Source organism: Mus pahari, chromosome 14 (genome assembly GCF_900095145.1).
Source record: "Mus pahari chromosome 14, PAHARI_EIJ_v1.1, whole genome shotgun sequence".
Lineage (NCBI taxonomy): Eukaryota > Metazoa > Chordata > Mammalia > Rodentia > Muridae > Mus > Mus pahari.
The window spans coordinates 19693670-19714828 of NC_034603.1; the positions used below are offsets into that span (position 1 = coordinate 19693670).

The 21159-nt window shown below is 50.9% G+C and overlaps 1 protein-coding gene across 1 annotated transcript in view; it reads left to right on the plus strand.

Annotated features, from left to right (window-relative positions):
- Col23a1 (collagen type XXIII alpha 1 chain) overlaps window positions 1–21159 on the plus strand; it is a 295946-nt gene that overhangs the window by 269579 nt on the left and 5208 nt on the right. The window contains exons 9-25 of the mRNA XM_021212924.1: window positions 3510–3626; window positions 4428–4463; window positions 5997–6023; window positions 6853–6879; window positions 7965–8018; window positions 9763–9825; window positions 10219–10263; window positions 12554–12631; window positions 14077–14130; window positions 14730–14774; window positions 16117–16206; window positions 16875–16937; window positions 17263–17319; window positions 17568–17594; window positions 18906–18968; window positions 19054–19107; window positions 19340–19366. Coding sequence (XP_021068583.1) covers window positions 3510–3626; window positions 4428–4463; window positions 5997–6023; window positions 6853–6879; window positions 7965–8018; window positions 9763–9825; window positions 10219–10263; window positions 12554–12631; window positions 14077–14130; window positions 14730–14774; window positions 16117–16206; window positions 16875–16937; window positions 17263–17319; window positions 17568–17594; window positions 18906–18968; window positions 19054–19107; window positions 19340–19366 — 927 coding nt within the window. The remainder of the gene's footprint in view (window positions 1–3509; window positions 3627–4427; window positions 4464–5996; window positions 6024–6852; window positions 6880–7964; window positions 8019–9762; window positions 9826–10218; window positions 10264–12553; window positions 12632–14076; window positions 14131–14729; window positions 14775–16116; window positions 16207–16874; window positions 16938–17262; window positions 17320–17567; window positions 17595–18905; window positions 18969–19053; window positions 19108–19339; window positions 19367–21159) is intronic.

The window sequence follows — 21159 nt, forward strand, 5'->3', positions numbered from 1 at the left end:
GGAGGAGGAGGAGGAGGAGGAGGGGGAGAAAGAAAGAGAAAAGAAAAACCAGAAATAAAAGCCCTCACGGCGGTTGGGGGATCAAAAAGCCTCTGTTTTGCTAAGTTGAGTCCAAGCCGGAACTCCCAATCTGGAACCTCTGAGCTATGAGCCAAGGAACAGCAGGAGAAAATGGGATCCTCTGGACTCAGTACTGAAGGAAACAGGAATGTCTACTCATGTTTACTGAGACAGGCTGACCCAATCGCAGTGTTAATTTGGGGTCTAGACTTAGAACTCTTTGGTAGCTACACAGAGAGCTGCCAGTCATTTACTAAGCGAACTGAGTGACACGTACGTGAAGTGCAGTTTTTGAGAAAAGCGAGCTCTTTCCTGTTAAGGGAGGATACACATATTGAAAAGGATATCTGAAAAAGACCCGTTGCAGTTCCGGCAGGACCCCAGAACAGAAGGAAAGTGCTCAGCGGGTGTGACAGCCTGCCTGAAAATCCAGCTTCAGAAGGCAGAAACAGAAGAGCCCCAGGGCAAGCTGGCTAGGGAGACTATCAACTATCGATGCCTACCAAGCTCTGGCTTTGATTGAGAGAGCCTGGCTTAATGAGTAAGGTGGAAGATATCATACTGAGGATGCTGCCAGTCAACCTCAGACCTCCACATGCGTACACATACATGCACGCATGCATGTATGTGTGCCCATGTATGTGCACACACACACACACACACACACACACACATATACACATACACACAGTGGGAGAAAAAACTAAAAATGGAAGCTAGAAAGATGGCTGATCAGTTAAGAGCACCGGCTGCTCTTCCAGAGGCCGGAGATTCAGTTCCCAGAACCACTGTCACAAGCATCTTGAACTCCAGTTCCAGGAGAGCTAACACTCTCCTGACCTCCACGGGCACCAGGCACACACGGTGCACAGACATACATGCAGGGGGAAGAAACACCCATACACATACAATAAATAAATGAACATTTAAATTAAAAAAACACATAAAAATAAAGCTGGGTGTGGTGGCACACACTTAAATCCCAGCACGCAGAGGGCAGAGGCAGGTGGATCTCTATGAGTTCAAAGCCAGCCTGGCCTATAAATCAAATGCCAGGACAGCCAGGGTTATACAGGAAAAAAACCTGTCTTGAAAAACAACAACAATAATAATGATAATGGTAAATTAATTTTTTAAAAGACCAGTTCCCTTGGCAACAACAGGAGAAGGCTTAACTTTTCTTAGTGGCCTTAGATAAGTAATTACTACCCCAGGCCCCAGGCACTTTATCTGCAAGATAAAAGATCAATTGGCCCTGGGCCACTGCTCACAGATGCAGCATTAGACTATCTATAGGAAGTGCTTGCTGGGTTCACACAGGACTTCTTCCCATCTTGGTTGCCAGACACCAGAACCCATCACCCATGCCAGTCACACCATTCTTGCAGGGTGGGCCATGAAGTGGGGGTTCAGCATGCCTGAGGTCTGACCTGGTTGGTACTAACCTCCCGCACAGAGTTAGGGAATTTGAGTGACAAGAGCGTGAGGCTCTTTCTCCACTGCCTGTTGCCTTTTTATTTAGAGATCACTGTAAACTCCCTCGCATGTGTAGTCATCATCCTGTGCATCTTTCATCCAACTGTGCCTAAGGTGACAGCATGCACCACTGTGGGCTGTCCTAGAAATCTGGAAACAGGATAATTCAACCCACCAGCCTTACTCAGAGATTACAAACCGGTTTACACAGGCTTGTGTGTACATGAGTGTCTGCGCTAGAGAGAGAGAGAGAGAGAGAGAGAGAGAGAGAGAGAGAGAGAGAGAGAGAGAGAGAGAGNAGAGAGAGAGAGAGAGCATGTGTGAATGAGTATGTGCTCAATTATGTGTGTGCATGGATGTATGTGTATGAGTGTGCACAACTGTGTGTATGTATGAATGAGTGTGTGTGTGTGTGTGTGTGTGTGTGTGTGTGCAGGTATGTTTTCTTCTACAGAGTGTTAACATATATGGACTCATGTGACCACCACGCAAAGATCCCTTCAGTAGGATCACCTCCCTCCCTCATCCCTAACCCTGGCAACCACTAATTTCAATGTTTAACTTTCCGTTCAATAACATCGGGTGTGTGAAATCACATGGCATGTAACTTTTCAAATAATTTGTAAGATGTATTTAATATTTTTATTTATGTATGTTTGCATGTGTGTGCGCCTGCGCCTGCATGATTGACGTGTACCCTGTGTGTGCAGTGCCTGCAAAGGACAGAGGGGGTCAGATTCCCCTGGAACTGGAGTTCCAGGCAGTTGTGTTACCAGATGTGGGTGGCAAGAACTGAACCTGGGTCCTCTACAGGAGCAGGAAGTGCTCTTCACCACGGAGCCGCCCCGTCTCTCCAGGCCCAGAACTATTTTTACTGCCGAGCAGAGTTTCCCTACAGTGTCCAAGTTTTTTGATTTATCAGAAATTTAATTTTTTTTTCAGGTGGGCGGGGTGTTGTTGCTTTCTAGTTTTTGTTTTCCTTTGTTTTGGTTTGAGTTCACAGTTTGGGTTTGTGTGTGTGTGTGTGCATGTAACCGTGTGTGGACTCACACACATCACAGAACCAGCATGGAAGTCAGAGGACCTGGCTGTCTCCTCCCACTCTGTGGGTGCTGGGGATGGAACTAAGGTGGTCAGACTCTGCTGCAAGCACCTTGATGGTCCAGCCATCTCGCTGGCCCTGGCTTGGATTTTCTGTGACAGGGTCTCATGTACCGCAGGCTGGCCTCAAATACACTATGTAGCCAAGGATGACCTGAACTCCTGACCCTCCTGTCCCTGCCCACTGAGTGATGTGCTGGGATCACTGTACACTGATCACTGCTCAGCTCTGGTCTTGTTTTTGAGACAATATCTCATTTTGTAGCCAAGGCTGCTGTGGAACTCATTCTGTAATTCAGGGTGGCCTTAAATTGACTATAATCCTCCTGCCTCAGCAACCCCCCCCCCCCAGGTGCTGGGCTTTGCCTGTTCCTGTTGGTTTATGGCTGAGGGGCATGCCAGACTATGACAGCAGCTCAGCCCCTCCATTGGGGAAGGACATTTTGAGAGCTTCCGTTTCAGACAGTCACATAGAAAGCTACTGCAAATACCCACATGTGGTTGTTTGGGTGAATAAATACTGGATGCCCACCCACACATGTCTGCCACTTTTAGTGCAGCAAGAGAGGACCAACCAGTAAGTTCTTGTAGGACACACTCGGCCTCACACACCCACCACATGTCAGCTCTCCTCCTGACAACAGATCCAGGCTTCAGATGCTAGAAGGTGGCATCAAGGTCCTGTTGGGTCTGCTCCACCAAGGTCCCCTCTTGCCAGAGCCTAATATCAAAGACTTGCCATCCTTTGTGACTGCCTCAACAGCTGGGGGAAAGGAAGGCACAGGGACTGCCCATCTGAGCTCATCTCTGGAAGCCCCTAACCCTCACCTCACCCTCATCCTCAGGGTCAGTTCAACCCATGTGTCTTTCAGGGAGCCCAAGGGCAAGATGGAGTTGCAGGACCACCTGGGCCTCCTGGACCACCTGGGGCCCGGGGCCCTCCTGGTGACACTGGGAAAGATGGCCCCCGAGGAGCGCAAGGCCCAACGGTAAGAGAAAGCATGGAACTGGGGCCTCCCAGAGCTGGTCCTATATTGATGCACTCTGAGCCCCGATCCCCAGAGCCGACTCCAAACCAGCAATATTCCTAGTAGGTCTACCTCCAGCCATCATCGATTGTACACACTCAGCCTAGATCCAACTCTAGCCTCAAGCCCGTCCATAGCCCAGCCCTCACTCAGACCCTCATACAACCTGCCTTTAAATCTAGCAGAGGCCTGCTTCCTAGTCCCCATCATGACACCGACCTCAAACCCTGTCCCACGCCCCCCAGCTCTAACCCTGAGCCTGACCTGAAACCCACGTCTAACCCTAAAAGACCCGTGGACCCTAACCTTGAGCTGCAAGCTCAGTCCAAATTCTCACCCCGTCTATGACCCAGAGTCCCGCAGGTTTGCTCTTTAACTGCGATTCTTCACTAACCCCTACCCCTCTCCCTGCTCCCTCCCCCTCAGCACTAACTAATGAGCCTCAGCTTCTCCCTAAGGCCATGTGAGGCCAGGTGAGTTCTCTCACCGTAGCCCAAAGACTCCACTCTGTCCTTCCCTCCAGTCCAGAGCCCACTCCTCTACCTCACTACCACCAGAGGCCCTATAGGGCCCATCCTCTCAACTGGCCCATCCATCCATTGTCACATTAACTCCAAAGCTTCAACCTTCTCATCTGTGAAGTGGGAACCATAAACCATTTCTCGGGATTGAATGAAGGTGAATTGGATGTTCAACTTAGAACCCTTGCCCGTGCCGTGGCATGAGACTCAGGCTCACTGATGTTTTCACATACCTCCTTAGGGTCCCATAGGAGAGCCAGGACAAGATGGCGAGACGGTGAGTGTCCAGGGTGTTTGCAGGGCTGGAGTTCAGGGGTGTGGCTCCTAGAGATGGAAGCCTCTTTCCCACTGCAATAGCTACTTTCCTCGTTGTTATGACAAAATATACTTAACGAAAGTGACTTGAAGATTAATCTTGGGTCACAGTTGAGGGTGCGGTCAGTCCATCGTGGTGGGGAAAGCGTAGCAACAGGTGCGTGGAGCAGCTGGTCACGTCGTAGCTCTCAGGAAACAGAGTTACGGATGCTGGGGCTCAGCCACTCCTCTTTTTTTTTTTTTAAGACTTATTTATTTATTTTATGTATGTGAGTACACTGTTGCTGTCTTCAGACACAGCAGAAGAGGGCATCAGATCCCATTACAAATGCTTGTGAGCCACCATGTGGTTGCTGGGAATTGAACTCAGGAAGAGCAGTCAGTGCTCTTAACCACTGAGTCATCTCTCCAGCCCCTTATTTATTTTTCAACCACCTTCTTCTATACAGCCCAGGACAACAGTCCATGGTGTCGCCCACTTTTAGAAGATCATCCCTGTTCAGTTAAACCTTTCTGGAAATGCCCTCGCAGACACCAGATGTGTGTTTCCAGGGTGACTAATGAATCTGATCAAGGTGACAAGATAAACCCTCATGTACTCACACCAGAATTATGTTGGCGTGCACTCATAATTTGGGGCTTGTGTGAGCATCCCTCTGTCCATAGGGATGTGGATGGGCCTAGTCCCCAGCCTGCGCAGAGTCCTAGGACCTCACCTTCCTGGGTGAAAGTCTGCAATTCACCTGTCACTTTGAGCCCTGACACAGCCACTGCTCAGGGCACAGGAGTTTGTCCTAGAACTTGGCTGAACAATGCTGCTTCTAGCCACATATGCCTCTTCCCTCTGAGATGTGGTGTCACGCTTGATAAAAAGGAAATGGCAAGACAGACCCAGGAGCACCTGGAGGGCTCAGTGTCCACTACTGAGCCATCTCTCAGGCCTCATGCACAACTTTCAGAATGACTCTCCCACCCCCACCCCCACCCCACCCCCATCCCATCCCTACCCCACCCCTTAGAGCACAGTTTCTTTGCAGTGTATCCAAGTTTTTGGATGTGTCAGAATCTCATTCCTTTTTTTTTTAGTTTTGGCTCCTTTTGGGAGGATGTACTATTGTTTGGATTTGGGTTTTCTTTTTGTTTTGGGTCTTGTTTTTGCATGTATATGGTGGCATGGGCACACACACACACACACACACACACACACACCACAGCACCAACATGGAAGTCAGAGGACAACTTGGAGGAACTGGTTCTCTCCCGCTGTGTGGGTCCCAAGGATTAAGCTAAGATCGGCAGGCTCTGGTGCAAGCATCTTTACTGGTTGAGCCATCTCACTAACTCTGATTTGGTTTTTTGAGACATGGTCTCATGGATTCCAGACTGGCTCCAAATTCACTATGCAGCCAAGGATAACCCTAAACTCTGACCTTCCTGCTTCCTCCCACTCCCCAAGCCCCCACCCCATATAACTCCTTCTCTTCTCTTGTTCTAGGGCCCCAAAGGACCTCCAGGACCCAAGGTGTGTACTCAGCACCCCTCCTGCTCCTTGACCTCACTCCCCACCTTCCTCTCCCGACCTCCCCCAGTGAAACTGAGGCAGTGGGGTTAAGATACTGGGTCCAAAGGGGAGAAAGGGTACTGCATCTGTAGGGTGCAGTACTCACCTATTAAATGGGGGCATGAAAGATCTTTCCTGCCTTGACTTCACACTAGACTGTGAGGGTTGCTTCTTAGCTGTGACAATTATGAGGGAAGCTTTACATGTTTTGGTATGATCAGATGTCTTCAGCCACCTTAGTTTTCTGAAGTTCCTCCCCATGCCAGGGCTCCCTCTTTGGGCTTAGGCAGTACCTGAGGTAGAAAGAAAACCTGAGTTCTCTGTGCAGGATCTAGGGTCACTGGACAGAGGGTAGGTAAAGGGCTTCAATTAGCAAGCCTGTTAAACTCCAACACCCATCTGGGGCTGGGGGGGTGCCCTCTCCCCATCTTAAAGAACAGTGACTTCCCCAAGCTCAGAGGAAGAATCAAAGGCTGACTGATTCCGTGTGTGTGTGTGTGTGTGTGTGTGTGTGTGTGTGTGTGTGTGTNTGTGTGTGTGTGTGTGTGTGTGTGTGTGTGTGTGTGTGTCTGTGTCTGTGTGTGAGTCTGTGTATTTGTGTGTTTGTGTGTCTGTGTGTGAGTCTGTGTATTTGTGTGTTTGTGTGTGTGTGTGTGTGTGTGTGTGTGTCTCCTAGGTCCCCAGGGGTCCTGGACAGAGGCAGGCTAAGGTCTTTGGTGCCACTTATACCAGAAGGGGCAGAGGTCTGCTGGCCAGACTCCCTCACACCTTCATCTTGTTTTGTCTGCAGGGAGATCCTGGCATTCCTGGGAAGAAGGTGAGGAGAAGGACCCTGTGGCTGGAGAGAAGGGCGGGGGCTGAGGATCAGGGTGGGGCAGGGCTTCCCCAAAGGCCAGGTCTTTTTCACCAGACCCAGGCTCTTACTGTGGCGGGCCCTGTCCTGTGTCTCCGTGAAGCCAGATTCACTCATTCTTCCCCTTCCTCATGCCCATGTTCTCTTCAGAGCTTGACCATGGGTCCTCAAGTGTGGTCCTGGGGCCAGCACTGTCACCATCGCTGCCAGAGATGCAAATTCTTGTGGCTAGGGAAATAGCTCAGGTGGCAAAATGCCTGCCTAGCCCTGGGTCTGACCCCCACACAGCACAGCACAAACTGGGCACACACTTGTAATCCTGACACTCAGAAAGCAGAGGCAGAAGGGTTATCCCTTGGCTACATAGTGAGTTCGAGACCACCCCGGAATACAAGAGGCCCTATCTCAAAAGAAAGGAAAAGGGAAGGCGAGAAATAGGAGAGAAGGGAAGGGGAGAGGATGAGGGAAGGGGAAGAAGGGGAGGAAAGCAAACGCCAGGCTCACCCTAGACCCTCCTGAGACTGGGTTTGAGCTGGGGTCCCCTTTAGTCAGCCCTCTGGATCACTGAAAACCAAGCACTGACAAATGTGCCTTGTGACAAGCTGGCTACCTCCTCCCCATCCGCATCTTAGCAACCGTGTCCCATGCGGCAGAAGGATGTCCCAAGTCCCTCTCCATTCCCCACAGTCCCCTCCCAGCCCTTCAGCACTTCCAGGCACAGTACTGTATGTTGATTTCCCTCTTGCTCCATGAAGCAGGGACTCTGTGTGCTCTGGTCCCCGAGAGATGCTGTTTGTTGCATAAGTGGATTTGCTCCCATTCACTTGTTCACCCCCTGTGTCCACTGAAACTGGCTCTAGGCTGCTGTAGGGACTGAGTTGGATCTGACTCAGACCCTGCCTTAGAGGGCTAAGTATAGAGGATAATTGACACTAGTGCCTGAACCAGACAGGTGTGCGGTGGATCTAGAACAGGTAGAAGCCAGCTGGACCACTCAAAAGTATGGCCAACATGTGGGATGCCTTCAACCCCAGCTGTTATCTCCACAGGGGGATGATGGGATGCCCAGCCAGCCAGGACTCCCTGGACCCCCAGGGCCCAAGGTACGTATACACCCTCCTCCTCAAAGTCTGCCTCCACCCACACTCCAAAGTTGTCATCTACCTGGAGATGCCCCTATCCTGGCCCTTTGACACCATGGGGCTATGAGCCAACTCCCAGGGTGAGCCAGAGGGAGGAAGCAGTGGACCCTGGACGCCTTGGCAGGAACGCGGCATCTGATCCAGGCAATGTCTCTCCTTACCCAAAGTCCCTCTGGTTCCCACCTTAGGTCCCCCATCCTCTGCCTAGGGCCAAGCTGGAAGCAAAATGCTATTTGCACATCTTGTTCCTCAAACCCTTTGCCACAACTACCAAGTCCTAGCCAGCCTGCCTCCAAATGTCTCTCGGCACAAGCATGGTGGTGCACACCCACAATCTCAGCACTCAAAAGGCTGAGGCAAGGGGATGAATCTGAGTTCAAGGCCAGGCTGGGCTACAGAGTAAGACTCTGACTCAGAGACAGACAGAGAGACAGAGACAGAGAGACAGAGAGAGACTGAGGAGACAGCCAGCACAAGGACATGGATTTGATCCCCAGAACTCACGTCTTTAAAAGGGTGGCTGGAGGTAGTGGTACATGCATCTAATTCCAGCACTCCAAAGGCAGAGTCAGATGGATCTCTGTGAGTTCTAGGACATCTCAGCCGGCAAAGCAAGTTCCAGAACAACCAGAGCTACATAGAAAAACCCTGTCTCAAAAAAAAAGCTAAATTAAAAATAAATAAATAAATAAATAAATGTATTGGGCTGAAGAGATATCTCAAAGGTTGAGAGCATTGGCTGCTCTTCCAGAGAACTCGGGTTCATTTCCCAGCATGCACATGGCAGCTCACAACTGTCACTCCAAGCTCTGACACCCTCACAAAGACAAACATGCAGCCAAAACACCAATGAACATAAAGTAAAAATAAATTCATTTTTAAAAAATTATTTTCGGGAGGCAGAGGCAGGCNGATTTCTGAGTTCGAGGCCAGCCTGGTCTACAGAGTGAGTTCTAGGACAGCCAGGGCTACACAGAGAAACCCTGTCTCGAAAAACCCAAAAAAAATAAATAAATAAATAAAAATTATTTAAGGGTGGTCGTGGCACATGCCTTTAATCCCAACACCCAGGAGGCAGAAGCAGACAGATCTCTGTGAGTTCAAGGCTAGCCTGGTCTACAGAGTGAGTTTGAGGAAGGCAAAGGCTACACAGAAAAACCCTATCTCAAAAGAACGATAGATAGATAGATAGATAGATAGATAGATAGATAGATAGATAGATAGACAGACAGACAGATAGATAGATGAGAGATTGATTGATGGATTGATTGATTTTGAAAAGCTAAGCACCGTGGCTCCTCAGCACTGTGACCGTGGACCAGCAGCTCCCTGGGCTTGCTGAATGCCAGGTTTGCCGGGGTAGCAAGTTCCAATCCCTGCTTCAAATGCAAAACCAAAGACACTATAGATGATGCCTAAGGAGCAGCCCTCAGTTTCCCCGACTTCCACACATACATGTGCGCTCACACGCATGTGCACCTGCACACATGTGCACACGCAAGGTCTCTTTCAGCTACCCCAGACTTGTGCCAAGACCCAGACCAGAAGAGGATGGCCGTGGTGCCAAATCCCCCTGGGATTAAAGAGATCCTTGTGTCCGTCCCCTTGCCCAGAAGGGCCAGGGTCACCAGGGTCCCGAGCATGAGGCCCCGGGGGCCCAGGCTAGCACCTCTGCTTCCTTTCACTGGTATTTCCCCCATTTCAGGGTGAGCCAGGGGATGTGGGGCCCCGAGGAGAGAATGGAGTAGATGGCGATCCTGGACCAAAGGTGACATCACTAAGCTCCACCCAGTACCTGGAAGACCCCACTGACACTATCTCTGGGGGAGGGGGTTACCTCTTAATTTGTACTTGTACAGAGAGGGTCCCAGGAGGGCCTGTCCCAGGGGTCCCCTTTGAATCACAAGCAGGGTGGTCTGAGGGCGAGTGGCCATGGATCAGTTAGCCAGGCCTAATTCAGGTCCAGCTCTGGGCTAAGGCTTCATGTTGTTTGGGGCTCCTGGACCTCAAAATCCCCAGTTGCAGAGTGTGGAAGGTTGTTCTTATGCATGGACCATGAGGCCCCAGCACATGGGCCCTGGACTCTGGGGAAGAGAGGAGTAAGGGATGAGACAGGGTCCAAGAGTCGCACACACCAGCAGGCATCCATGTGTTTCCACAGGGGGAGCCCGGTCACCCAGGCATGGATGGAGCCACAGGACCCCGGGTAAGCAACACCCCTTCTGGTCACACGGGTGGTTTCAGAAGCCCTTTGTACCCAACAGGAGTCTCAGAGGGCTGGTGAGACCACAAGCCCTAGGCATCTAGTTCCTTAATTTTTTTTTTTGGTGATTTAAATTTTTTTCATGGGGCTGGAGAGATGGCTCAGCGGTTAAGAGCACTGACTGCTCTTCCAGAGGTCCTGAGTTCAATCCCCAGCAACCACACGGTGGCTCACAACCATCTGATGTCCTCTTCGGGTGTGTCTCAAGACAGCTACAGTGTACTCATATACATAAAATAAGTGAATACTTCTTTTTAAAAAATTCATAACACATGCCTAGAGTAAAACTTAAAATATGGATGTCTAAGGGAAGATTCCCAGCTTGTTGTTAAGTAAGAGCTCTCTCCCTTCACAGGTGACTGTATACTCTTCTAGAATCTTCTTTGCATATTCAAACATTGGTCTTTGGTTTCTCATTAGGCGTGACTTTGCCTGCTTTTCGATGGCCTTGCTTTTCCTAGCCCTCTGCAAGTAAAGCAAGTACTCTTAACTGCTGAACCATCTCACCAGCTCCCAGCCCCAGATCTTTTGTAACCAACTCATGTGTGTCACCAGCACCTAGAAATGTAATGATGAATACTTGGAGAGAGTCAAGTGGAGGCAGTAAGAGAGAGAGGTACCAAAGTGGTCCAGTTATATGTGTGTGTGTGTGTGTGTGTGTGTGTGAGAGAGAGAGAGAGAGAGAGAGAGAGAGAGAGAGAGAGAGAGAGAGAGAGAGAGAGAGATCTGGGGTTTTAAAGCTACCTAAACCTCAGACATTAGGGAAACTATGTGCCTGAGTACTGGGTTTCCTTAACCACACAAGTCTGTCCTTGAAGAGACTTTGTTTTTCTTTTCTTTCTTTCTTTTTTTTTTTTTTTGGGGGGGGGGGACACTGAAGGCTTGCAGCTGGAGAAGGGAGTCGGGAGAGATAAAACATTGATCCAAGAACTCCTTAATACATATGCCCCAAGGAGGTTGGACTCGAGGCATACTTCATCCGCAGTTTTTAACAATCTAGTCTGTGATGTTTCTTAAGAAGAATACAGTCCTTTCGCAGATGATCTGATTTGCTGGAGTGAAAATTCCCAGGTGTCAGCCGTCGAGATTTGAATGGAAGCCAGGAAGAGTCGGGGGCTCTCTGTAGAAGTTAGGTCTGTTTCTCCATCCCAGAAATAAGACTCAGACTCAAAATAGATTTTCAAATACTTTAGCCATATAGCTAGGCTCTTCTCTGACTAACGTATAACTTAAATTAGCCCATTTATTCTAATCTACATTCCGCCACACGGCTGGTTACCTGTGCTCAGGTACTGTATGTCTGTCTCCTCACATCTTCCTGGGTGAATCTCCCGCACCTGGCAGAATCCTTTCTGCCTCCTGGATGTCCCACCTCCTTTTTCCTGCCTAAGCCACAGGCTATCAATTTTATTATTGACAAGCCTCACATCCATACAGACACATGTTTATTCTCTCCAGAGCTCTTTCCCTTTTTATGTCCTGTGCATTCCCTGGATAGCTGACCTGCCTCACATGGCTGGGTCTTTATGCAGACTCTCGAATCCCATCCTTGGCAATGTGTTCCTAAGCTATCACATACCTGGGATCCTCAAGGAGCTGGGGAAACGGCTCAATTAAAGCGCTTAACCAAACAAGTGTGAAAACCAAGTGGGCGGGTGTGGTGGTCGACACATCATTCCATGGAAGGTGGCGACAGAGTCCCCAGATTAAGCTGGCCTGCAAGACTAGCCATATCAGTGAGCTCTGGGGATAATGGGGAGACCAGCCTCCTGGGTCCCCACAGTGTCTGACAGGACAGGGAGTTGGGGTGGCTGGGAGGTTGTTTCATTTGGACACATCTAAAAGTCTCAAGATCTAGTGGGAAGTGATGGCCCACACCTTTAATCCCAGGATTTGGGGGGGAGGGGCAGGAGGATCTCTGAGTTGGAGGTCAACTCAGTCTACATTGCTAGTTCCAAAACAGACATGGCGACACAGTGAGACCATGTCTCAAAAAAAAAAAAAAAAAAAAAAAAAAAAATAGGTTTTGCATTTTCCCTGAGAACTGAGCCTCTTCAGTTGGCCCCAGGCTCCCTCGCACTTTCCTCATGTGGCCTGCACACGATGCAGAGCTGACCCGTAAGGAACAGCATGCTCTGATGACCACCGTGGTGCACAGGCATGCCTGTGACATGTGTGTGACAGAGATAGCTTACATGTCACCTATGATGCAGCTCTTCCTCTCCTGCCTCAGGGTCCCCCGGGCCTCAAGGGAGAGCAAGGTGACACGGTGGTAATCGACTATGACGGCAGGATCTTAGATGCCCTAAAGGTAAGAGCGGGCTCTGGCTGCACCCTTTATGTACACCCCCTAGGGAGCAATGGCTCACTCTGTCTTACTTTTGGGACCAAGTAGAGTTGAGCACAGAGGTCTTGATTTCATCAGGCACCAAATGTGTCCATTGGTCCTGTGTGGAGCTGCGCACCGGGTTGAGAGACCTTCTGTGAATGTGACTCAGGAAGCCCTGAGCTTCCCACGGGCCAACGCAGAAAAGGAAAGCACTCCCTCCAGTGAGCGGGCGTCTCTAGGGGTTTCCCAGGCACCACTGCTGGGACTGGGGCTTCAAGGACAAACCTGACCAAGGAGCCTCAGGACCTACGTGGTCTCTTGACAGCAGTCCAGAAAGAGATGAGTGCTAGCTGCTCTTGGGTTTAAGGAGGGATATGAAGTGGGGTCAGATAGTCATTAGAGACTATCGGTGCCTGACTCTGCCTAAGTATCAATTCCAGTCACCTCCCACAGGCCTCCGGGAAGTACAAGTTGATGGTAACTATGGCCCACACTGGCCTGCATGGTGTGGTGTGGTGTGGTGTGGTGTGATATGGGCCTGAGGTGCATGGTTTGCCCCAGGCTTATGGGAAACTTGTAGTAGAATCCTTATGAGTACAGGGAATGAAGAGGTAGATGTGGGTACTAGAGTGGGAGGAGGACTCAATATTCCAAGCAACAGGAGCTATAATTGGTTCAATCTGAGAATATCAAAACAGCGGTGTATTGGAGATAGCCGGATAGCTGTTTAACTGTGAGCATTAGTGTGGGGAGATCTTGAGGCACCGAGCTGGACCTAAAGAAGACGGAAAGGGTAGAGGCAGTAAGTCTAGAGACATCACGGGGGGGGGGGGGGACACCGACAAGGGGGAGTGCAGCTGGGAAGAGAACTTATGACGGATGGGAGGACCTGGGAACGGTGTGACCTCTGGGTGAGGCCATGAGTGTGTTGGCCCAAGAGCTTAGGAATGAGGTCAGAACTGGAGACAGTGTGGACACATCCCCTCTACTGTGTGCCTGAGGAACGTCTGGGACAGCAAGCAGCAGACAGCAGAGCCAGATGGTCAGAGAGTTCACAGGACCAGCAGAGCTGGCAGGACCAAGCCATTGCTTGGGTTGTGTCTTTGGGATGAATGCCAGGAAGAGACACGGGGACAAGGAAGGGCCACTGCCAAGTCTTAGGCAGGAGGGTGTTATGAAGAAATTCATAGAAGAGAACTTCCACAAGGGCAGAGGGACCTCCAGCCGTGGACACCAGAGTCTCCTCCGATGGCCAATGCCCTCTTGCTGGCCTCTCTGTAGACTTGAAGGCCAAACCAAGCTGCATGTCAGAAGAGCTGATATGACTGGGTGGGAAGCAAGCTGCTAGGTAGGAAGGCTTGGTGGGCAGTGCAGGGGCTTGTCGAACCATAACTGCCCTGATAACTGGCTTGATCTTTTGCACACAGGGTCCTCCCGGACCACAGGGAGCTCCTGGGCCACCAGGGATCCCTGGAGCCAAGGTCAGTGTTACTGAACTCATGGGACCCTAAGCATTCATTTCTAAGTCCTATCTCTCCTCTCTGTCATATGTACCCCAAACTTCATCCTGTCATCCTAGCCCAGCTTGTGGGGTTCAGAGAAAAGGGTCCTGCCCCTTCCTAAACAAGCCACATCACTTCTTTAGACCCTACCTACCACTCTTGAGGAGAGCCCAAAACTGAGCGATGGATCCCTTAGGACATATGGTGGCCCAGATGTTCACAGCCATCCTGTGGCTTATACCTGTTCAACACTCAACCTTGTCTCAAGGCAAAGACCCCAGGTTGGGCAGGGTCTGGTTCTGACACTAGCATCCCTGGCGTCAGCGACCTAGAACAAATCACTGAACCCTCCAGCCCTCATCTTAAGTACCCCAGCCTGCAGGGACAGCTCCAGCCGCCCAGCAGGCTGAACACACAAAGAGAGACACAAATGGACGCCTTCCTGGAAGGCCACCTGCAGGGACCCAACCCAAGGGGCCATGAGCTGACCAGGGAGACCGCAGTCCTCACCCTTGGGCCACTAACCCGCGGATTGCTAAGGGAGGCACAGTACCATTTCGCCATTTGTTCCCTTCCAGGGTGAACTTGGATTGCCTGGTGCTCCAGGAATTGATGGAGAGAAGGTTTGAGTCGTTCGTTTCTATGTCAGTGTTGTACTGTGTGTGTGTGTGTGTGTGTGTGTGTGTGTGTGTGTGTGTGTGTGTGTGTTCCTACACAGACCTCAGTGAGCTTCTCCCCAGGTGTCACTCAATATGTATGGATATATCTTTACTGCTGGGTCCCTAGTAGGAGGCACATCTTGGACCAGTCATAATTGGTTGAGAGCCGGAGAGGCAGCTCAGTGGTTAAAATCACTGACTGCTCTTCCAGAGGACCCAGGTTCAAACCTCAGCAACCACACAGCAGCTCCCACCTGTCCTAAGATCTGACACCCACACAAAGACGTAATACATGCAGGCCATTGGTTGAGTGAAGGAATGCTGTCGCTCAAAGCTCCTGACACCTGAGCACAGAGGGCCGGAGGTGTAGCTCAGCTGTGGAGCACTTACCTAGCACACATGAGACCATGAGTTCAAGCCCAGCACCACCAAACAAACAAGCAAACAAACAAATAGTAAGGCACGGGGAGGCAGCTCAGTGGTTAATACCCCCTGCTGCTTTTGCAGAGGACCTGAGTTTGGTTCCCAGCCCCCTCTTGGAAGCTCACAACCATCTGTAACTCCAGTCCCAAAGGATCCAACTCTCTCTTCTGGCCTCTGCAGGCACCGCACTAATGTGGTACACAGACATACGTGTAAGCAAAAAAACATACACATAAAAAAAAGAAATAAATGAAATCTTTACAGTACACAGACATACGTGTAAGCAAAAAACCATACACATAAAAAAAAAGAAATAAATGAAATCTTTAATGAAAAATAAAAAAATCAAAAAGTTGGCCTCCCGAGTATCCCAGAAGGAACACCTCAGCCTTCACAAGCTGTCCCAAACATGCAGAAGTAGAGTGTCCCCAAAGCCCCCTGCTCATCCGGCCAGTGTTCCCAGCTAACTGGGCTGGAGCTGGAGACTTACAAGCAAAAATTAGAGTATAAGGTTTGGTGGCTGTAACCCCTGCACTTAGAAAGTGGAAGAAGGATCAGAAATTCAAGGTGACCCAGAAAGATTGAGAGGATAGAGATGGGAAGAGAGAGAGAGAGAGAGAGAGAGAGAGAGAGAGAGAGAGAGAGAGAGAGAGAGAGAGAGAGAGAGAGAGAGAGAGAGAGAGAGAGAGAGAACATGCTTGTTTGCTTTGAGTGACAGCGTTCTTTCACCCAACCAATTACCTGCATGTATTGTGTCTTTGTGAGAGTGTCAGATCTTATGGCATGTGTGAGATGCCCTGTAGGTGTGGTCAGACCTGTGGAGCTCAAGGGAGAGGAGAACGCTCACCAATGTCCACTGATTCCTTTCTCTGGTGGCTTTCAGGGTCCCAAAGGACCAAAAGGAGAGCCGGGAGAGCCTGGGCCAGCTGGGCCCAAAGGGGAAACAGGAGAGATGGGCTTGTCAGGCCTTCCGGTAGGTGGCTGGACAGGGTCCCACCCTAGGGACTTGCTGATGTTACCAGGGTCAAGGATCCTCACCTAAATGCCCTGCAACCTAGAACGTCCACAGCCCCTGCAGGTGAGGTAGGGAGGCCCAGCCAGGCAGAAAGCACTCAGCTGGATGGCTAAGTAGCCCAGGCTGCCCCACCTCTCAGCCCTGGAGACCAACAGCACAGCAACTGAACCTCCCAAGGTCTCGGTTTCCCCACTCCTGACGTGGAGTAAACTTTCCAGTCCCAGTGACAGCACAGAACTGGACAGCAGTGGGCAATAAACGCCCCCACTGTCCTCAGCATTTCTATTGCTCCTGAGGCCGCAATAGAAGGGTAGCCAACCAGACATTGCATATCTCAACCAAGGCAGCTTTTACTGCACTTTAGCTCTCAAAGCGGATGTGACATGAAAATAATCTGTGCGTAGATGTGCAAGGTGCACACATTTGGGTAGATATGTTTACTGTGTTAGGAAGTAAAATTATTTTCCTGGGGGAAAAGAAAAGAGAGAGGCTGGAGAGATGTCTCAGTGGTTAGGGACGCTAACTGCTCTTCTAGAAGACCTGGTGCTACAGTGGGTGGGAGGCAGCTGAGAGGGAAGTGACCTCAGAATGAACAAGAAAAGCTCACTGGCCACTCTGCCCTGTAGGGTGCTGATGGTCCCAAGGGAGAAAAAGGAGAGTCGGCGTCGGACCATCTACAGGAGAGCCTGGTAAGGAGAAACGGGGACCTGGGGGCTCCCCACACTCAACCCAAGCCTGGTGGGGACACTGAGCCTTGGTTACCGAGAAGCCACCAGCCTGACCCAACAAAGAGCAGCTGGAAAGGGGAGGGGCGATGGAGTCTCAGACTATGTCCTTCATCCCACTTGCAGCTGAGACCCCATGTTGGGCACTTCTGGGGAACAGGAAGGAGCCCTGCCCCAGGGTTCAGGGTGTGGCACCCAGAAGTGCTTGCAAGCCTGTGGGGTGCTCCAGAGGATGAGCAGAGGAGAGGTAACAGGCACAGGGTAACTAACCCGTTTCAAACCTCCCCAGGCCCAGATCATAGTGGAACCAGGGCCCCCTGGTCCTCCTGGCCCCCCTGGCCCCATGGTAAGAACAGTTTAACTTATAGCAGCAGGGATACTGAGTGGGGTGTGGCTGGGTCTGGGAGTGGTGGTCCAGGGTGGGGAGGGGGGAGGCTTCTCCACGGGAGCTGGAGGTTGTGGGGGGGACATAAGGTCAAGAGGGCAGAGCTCCTGTCAGAGCCACAGGAGCCAGTGAGCAGCCTGATTCAAGGTTTCGGCCTTAAAGTTTTCTCTCCGTTGTAAGCCTGACTGATCTGCTCTCTCCTCCTTCAGGGCCTTCAGGGGATACAGGGTCCCAAGGTGAGTACAGAGACCCCCTGCTCATTCAGAAAGTTTGCTGCTGGACAGCCCATCTGTACAGTGCACTGTATAGCCCATACATTCCCAGGGCCCTAGACAGTGTCCCCAGAGCAGCCCCATTCCATGTTTGGGACTCTGTCCTTTCCTTTTCCCTCTGCCTAGACACCCTAAAGGCCTTCCCCTTCCTCCAGACCATTTCCCCACCTCCCTCTCCCTCCCCCCCATTCCATGCCTCCTTCCCAGCTCTCACCCAGGCACATCTGCATCTTCTCTGCCCACCGCCTGGACCTGAAGGTCTTGGCATTGGTATGCATTTCAAATGTGTCTTATTCTGGTCTCTCAAGTCAAAACCTCAAGTGGATTGTGCCACGTGCCGTTTGCCAAGAGAGGCAATCACAGAGTGGAAACCTAGCCTGCCTCAGCCCCTGTCAGACAGGATCCGTATCTCCCTCTGCAGCTTGTAGGCCTTTGGGGGACTCTGAGTCACAGAACCCTGGCCTGGTAGGGCAGCCAGGCACTGCTTCTGGTTCTATTTTGTCCCGTTTGTTGTTTATTTGTTGTTGTTGTTGTTGTTGTTGTTGTTTAACAAAGTCTCAATCGTTCAACTTTACCAATGAAGACTTGGGAGCCAAATGCTGAGGTAAAAGCCTGCTAGCTCAGAGAGACAGCGAAACCACCTAGCTGACCTCAGTCAGTGTCCCACCAGGAATGCACCCCCCCCCCAAAAAAAACAACCTTCAAACTGAATGTCCCCCCTCCTACTTCCTGTGCATCTCTCTTTCTGTCCTCCTGACTCCCTCTCACTCTCTCTGGTATCCTATGTTCACTTCCTGTCAACTGGTGGCTTGCTCTGCCTTTTGACCTATGGTTGACTTCATTTAATACCATTTACAATATTTAAGCAGAAAGCTCTTGGGTTAAAGGTGTGCCAAGGCTGAGCCCCACCACAACTAAAAATAGGTTTTCCCAGTAAATAACACAATCTTGGGGGTTCACAGTGCGATCCAGTATCCTGCAACGTAAGCTTCAACACATGATTGTTTGAAGAGACATCGACTGACTGTCCTGGTCCGAGGCTGGCCTTCAAGGGGCTGGTGGCAGTCAAAGTGGCTCAGTGGCCCTGATGGTGACCACAGCCATCAGGGCCACCCCCACCCCATGTGTGGAAGAAGGGAGCCAGCTGGGGCTAGGCCTGACAGCCTGGAGTTCATCTCTCTTCCACCCTCCATGCACACCTCAGTCTCCACACAGACCCAGCTTTCCTGACCTGTCAATCCCACCCCTCCCCTAACTCATTGTCCTCATTTCCAGGGCCTAGATGGAGCCAAAGGAGAAAAGGGTGCATCGGGTGAGAGAGGCCCTCACGGCCTGCCTGTGAGTATCATGAGCTTTGTTTATCCCAGAGCTTTTGCATCCTGTGCCTGCCATGCCTCTGCTAACCCTCTCCTTCTCTACCCAGGGACCTGTTGGCCCACCAGGCCTTATTGGGTTGCCAGGAACCAAAGGAGAGAAGGTACCCACCCTGCCCACAGGGACCAAATGCCCACCATGTCACTCAGCTTTTGGGGCTCATCCCCGCCACCCTTCTGAGTCCCTGCACCCCACTGGACTAATTACTGTACCTCTGTGACGCTATCCTGCCCTGCACCTTTGTCTGTGACCAGCCCAGTGGACTACACTCCCCAGCATTTGAGTGTCTAACACCCCATTTCCACCTCCCTCACGCCCTCTGTGTCTTTCCTCAGGGCAGACCCGGAGAACCAGGACTCGATGTAAGTTTTGTGTGATTGTGAGTGCCCGGGCCCTCCTGTGTGTGTCTTCTGCTCTCGTGTTGTTGTCCATGCTTATAGAAACCTAGTTAGCTCAAGTGTGGCCCATCCCAGAGGCTGCTGCTGGCTGGTTCCCCTGTGTCCTCAGTGCAGAGTCCAACGACATTCCCTAGAGTACACTGGGAATGGATGACAGGCTGACAACAAAGGGACAGTAGAACACTGGTGACCCTAATGCATGAGTAGAGAAAAGATGGATGAGCTAATGGATTGGCAAATGGTAGAGGATGGATAGAGAGACAGACTTATGGACAGGCAGACAATTGATGATGGCTGAAGGAAATGAATGGATGGTGACTGAAGGGAGAGAATGATGAAGAGATGGTGGGGAATGAATTAATGGATGGATGGTGAAAATGGATTGATGGACAAGAATGATAGCTGAGGGGTGGTGGATGGATGGATGGATGAGTGGATAGATAAGGTGGATGAATGGGTGGAAGGGTGGATGGATGGATGGATGGATGGATGGATGGATGGATGGATGAGTGGATAGATAAGGTGGATGAATGGGTGGAAGGGTGGATGGATGGATGGATGGATAGATGGATGGATGAGTGGATAGATAAGGTGGATGAATGGGTGGAAGGGTGGATGGATGGATGGGTAGATGGATGGGTAGATGGATGGATGATACACTGTAAAGGGGAGGTAAGAAGAGCAGTAAGGAAGCTGATGCAATGTACTGTGACAGTGATGAGACCTCGGTTAGAGTGGTCTTGTGAGAAGGAAACAACAGGAAGCATTAGCTTAATGTTGACCACGTTGGGCCTCCTTTGGTAACACACATAAACAATAATAATAATAATAATAATTCGATCTTGCTTAAAATGACTCACAATTGAAAAGTCTAGGGATTAACCACATGTATCCAGGGCACAGCTGTGCCAACACCGCCCAGCCATCTCCCTCTTTGGTCTTTGCCTTCCCATTGTGGAAGGATCTAGTCCAGAGATCTGGTCCAGCCAGCCCCTCCAGACAAGTAGCTTCCTGGACCCAAATACAGTAAGATTTGGCTCTCGTTAGTTATGAGAGAGCCATCGTGTGGTTATGAGAGTGCAGCTTCCCCTCCGACCAGGCTCGATCCCCTACTGCCTGGAGGCAGTCACTGAGAGGGATGGAGGAGTCTTGAGAGGTCATGAGGCAGGGAAGGAGACTGAGACTGATGCAGGGCTGCTAGTCCTCTAAGGTGTACCCAGACCGAAAGAAGAGAGTGCTGTTGCCATGGTGAGCAAACATGGGCCAGGAAGAGAGGGACCAGCCAGGCTCCTGACTGGGAGAGTCACCTTCGACTGATGTGACAGAGCTGGAAAGTAACCTGCTGAACCCCACCCAGGTTCTGGACCCAGGAAGGATAATGGGATATGTGGCTGTGGGTGGCCTCCTCTGCTTCCTAGGCCCGGAGCTTAGTGTGGCATTTAAAAGCCCTGCCGCTTTCTCTGTCTAGCAAGCCCCAGCCCATTTCCACACAGCTGGATGGTGACTTTGCTCAAAAGCTTCCTGTGGTACCTACCCCTTGTCGGAACAGCCTAGTGCCCTGCCACGTCTGACTCCTATGCCTGTGTCTGAGCAAGCCTCCCATCCACATGCCATAGCCTGCCCCAGGAGACATCAGGGAGGAAACACACCAGACCCCTGTCTGTCCCAGCATCCTGCCTGCAGCCTGGACCCTACCAGATGCTTGGTGTCTTAGTCAGGGTTTCTATTCCTGCACAACATCATGACCAAGAAGCAAG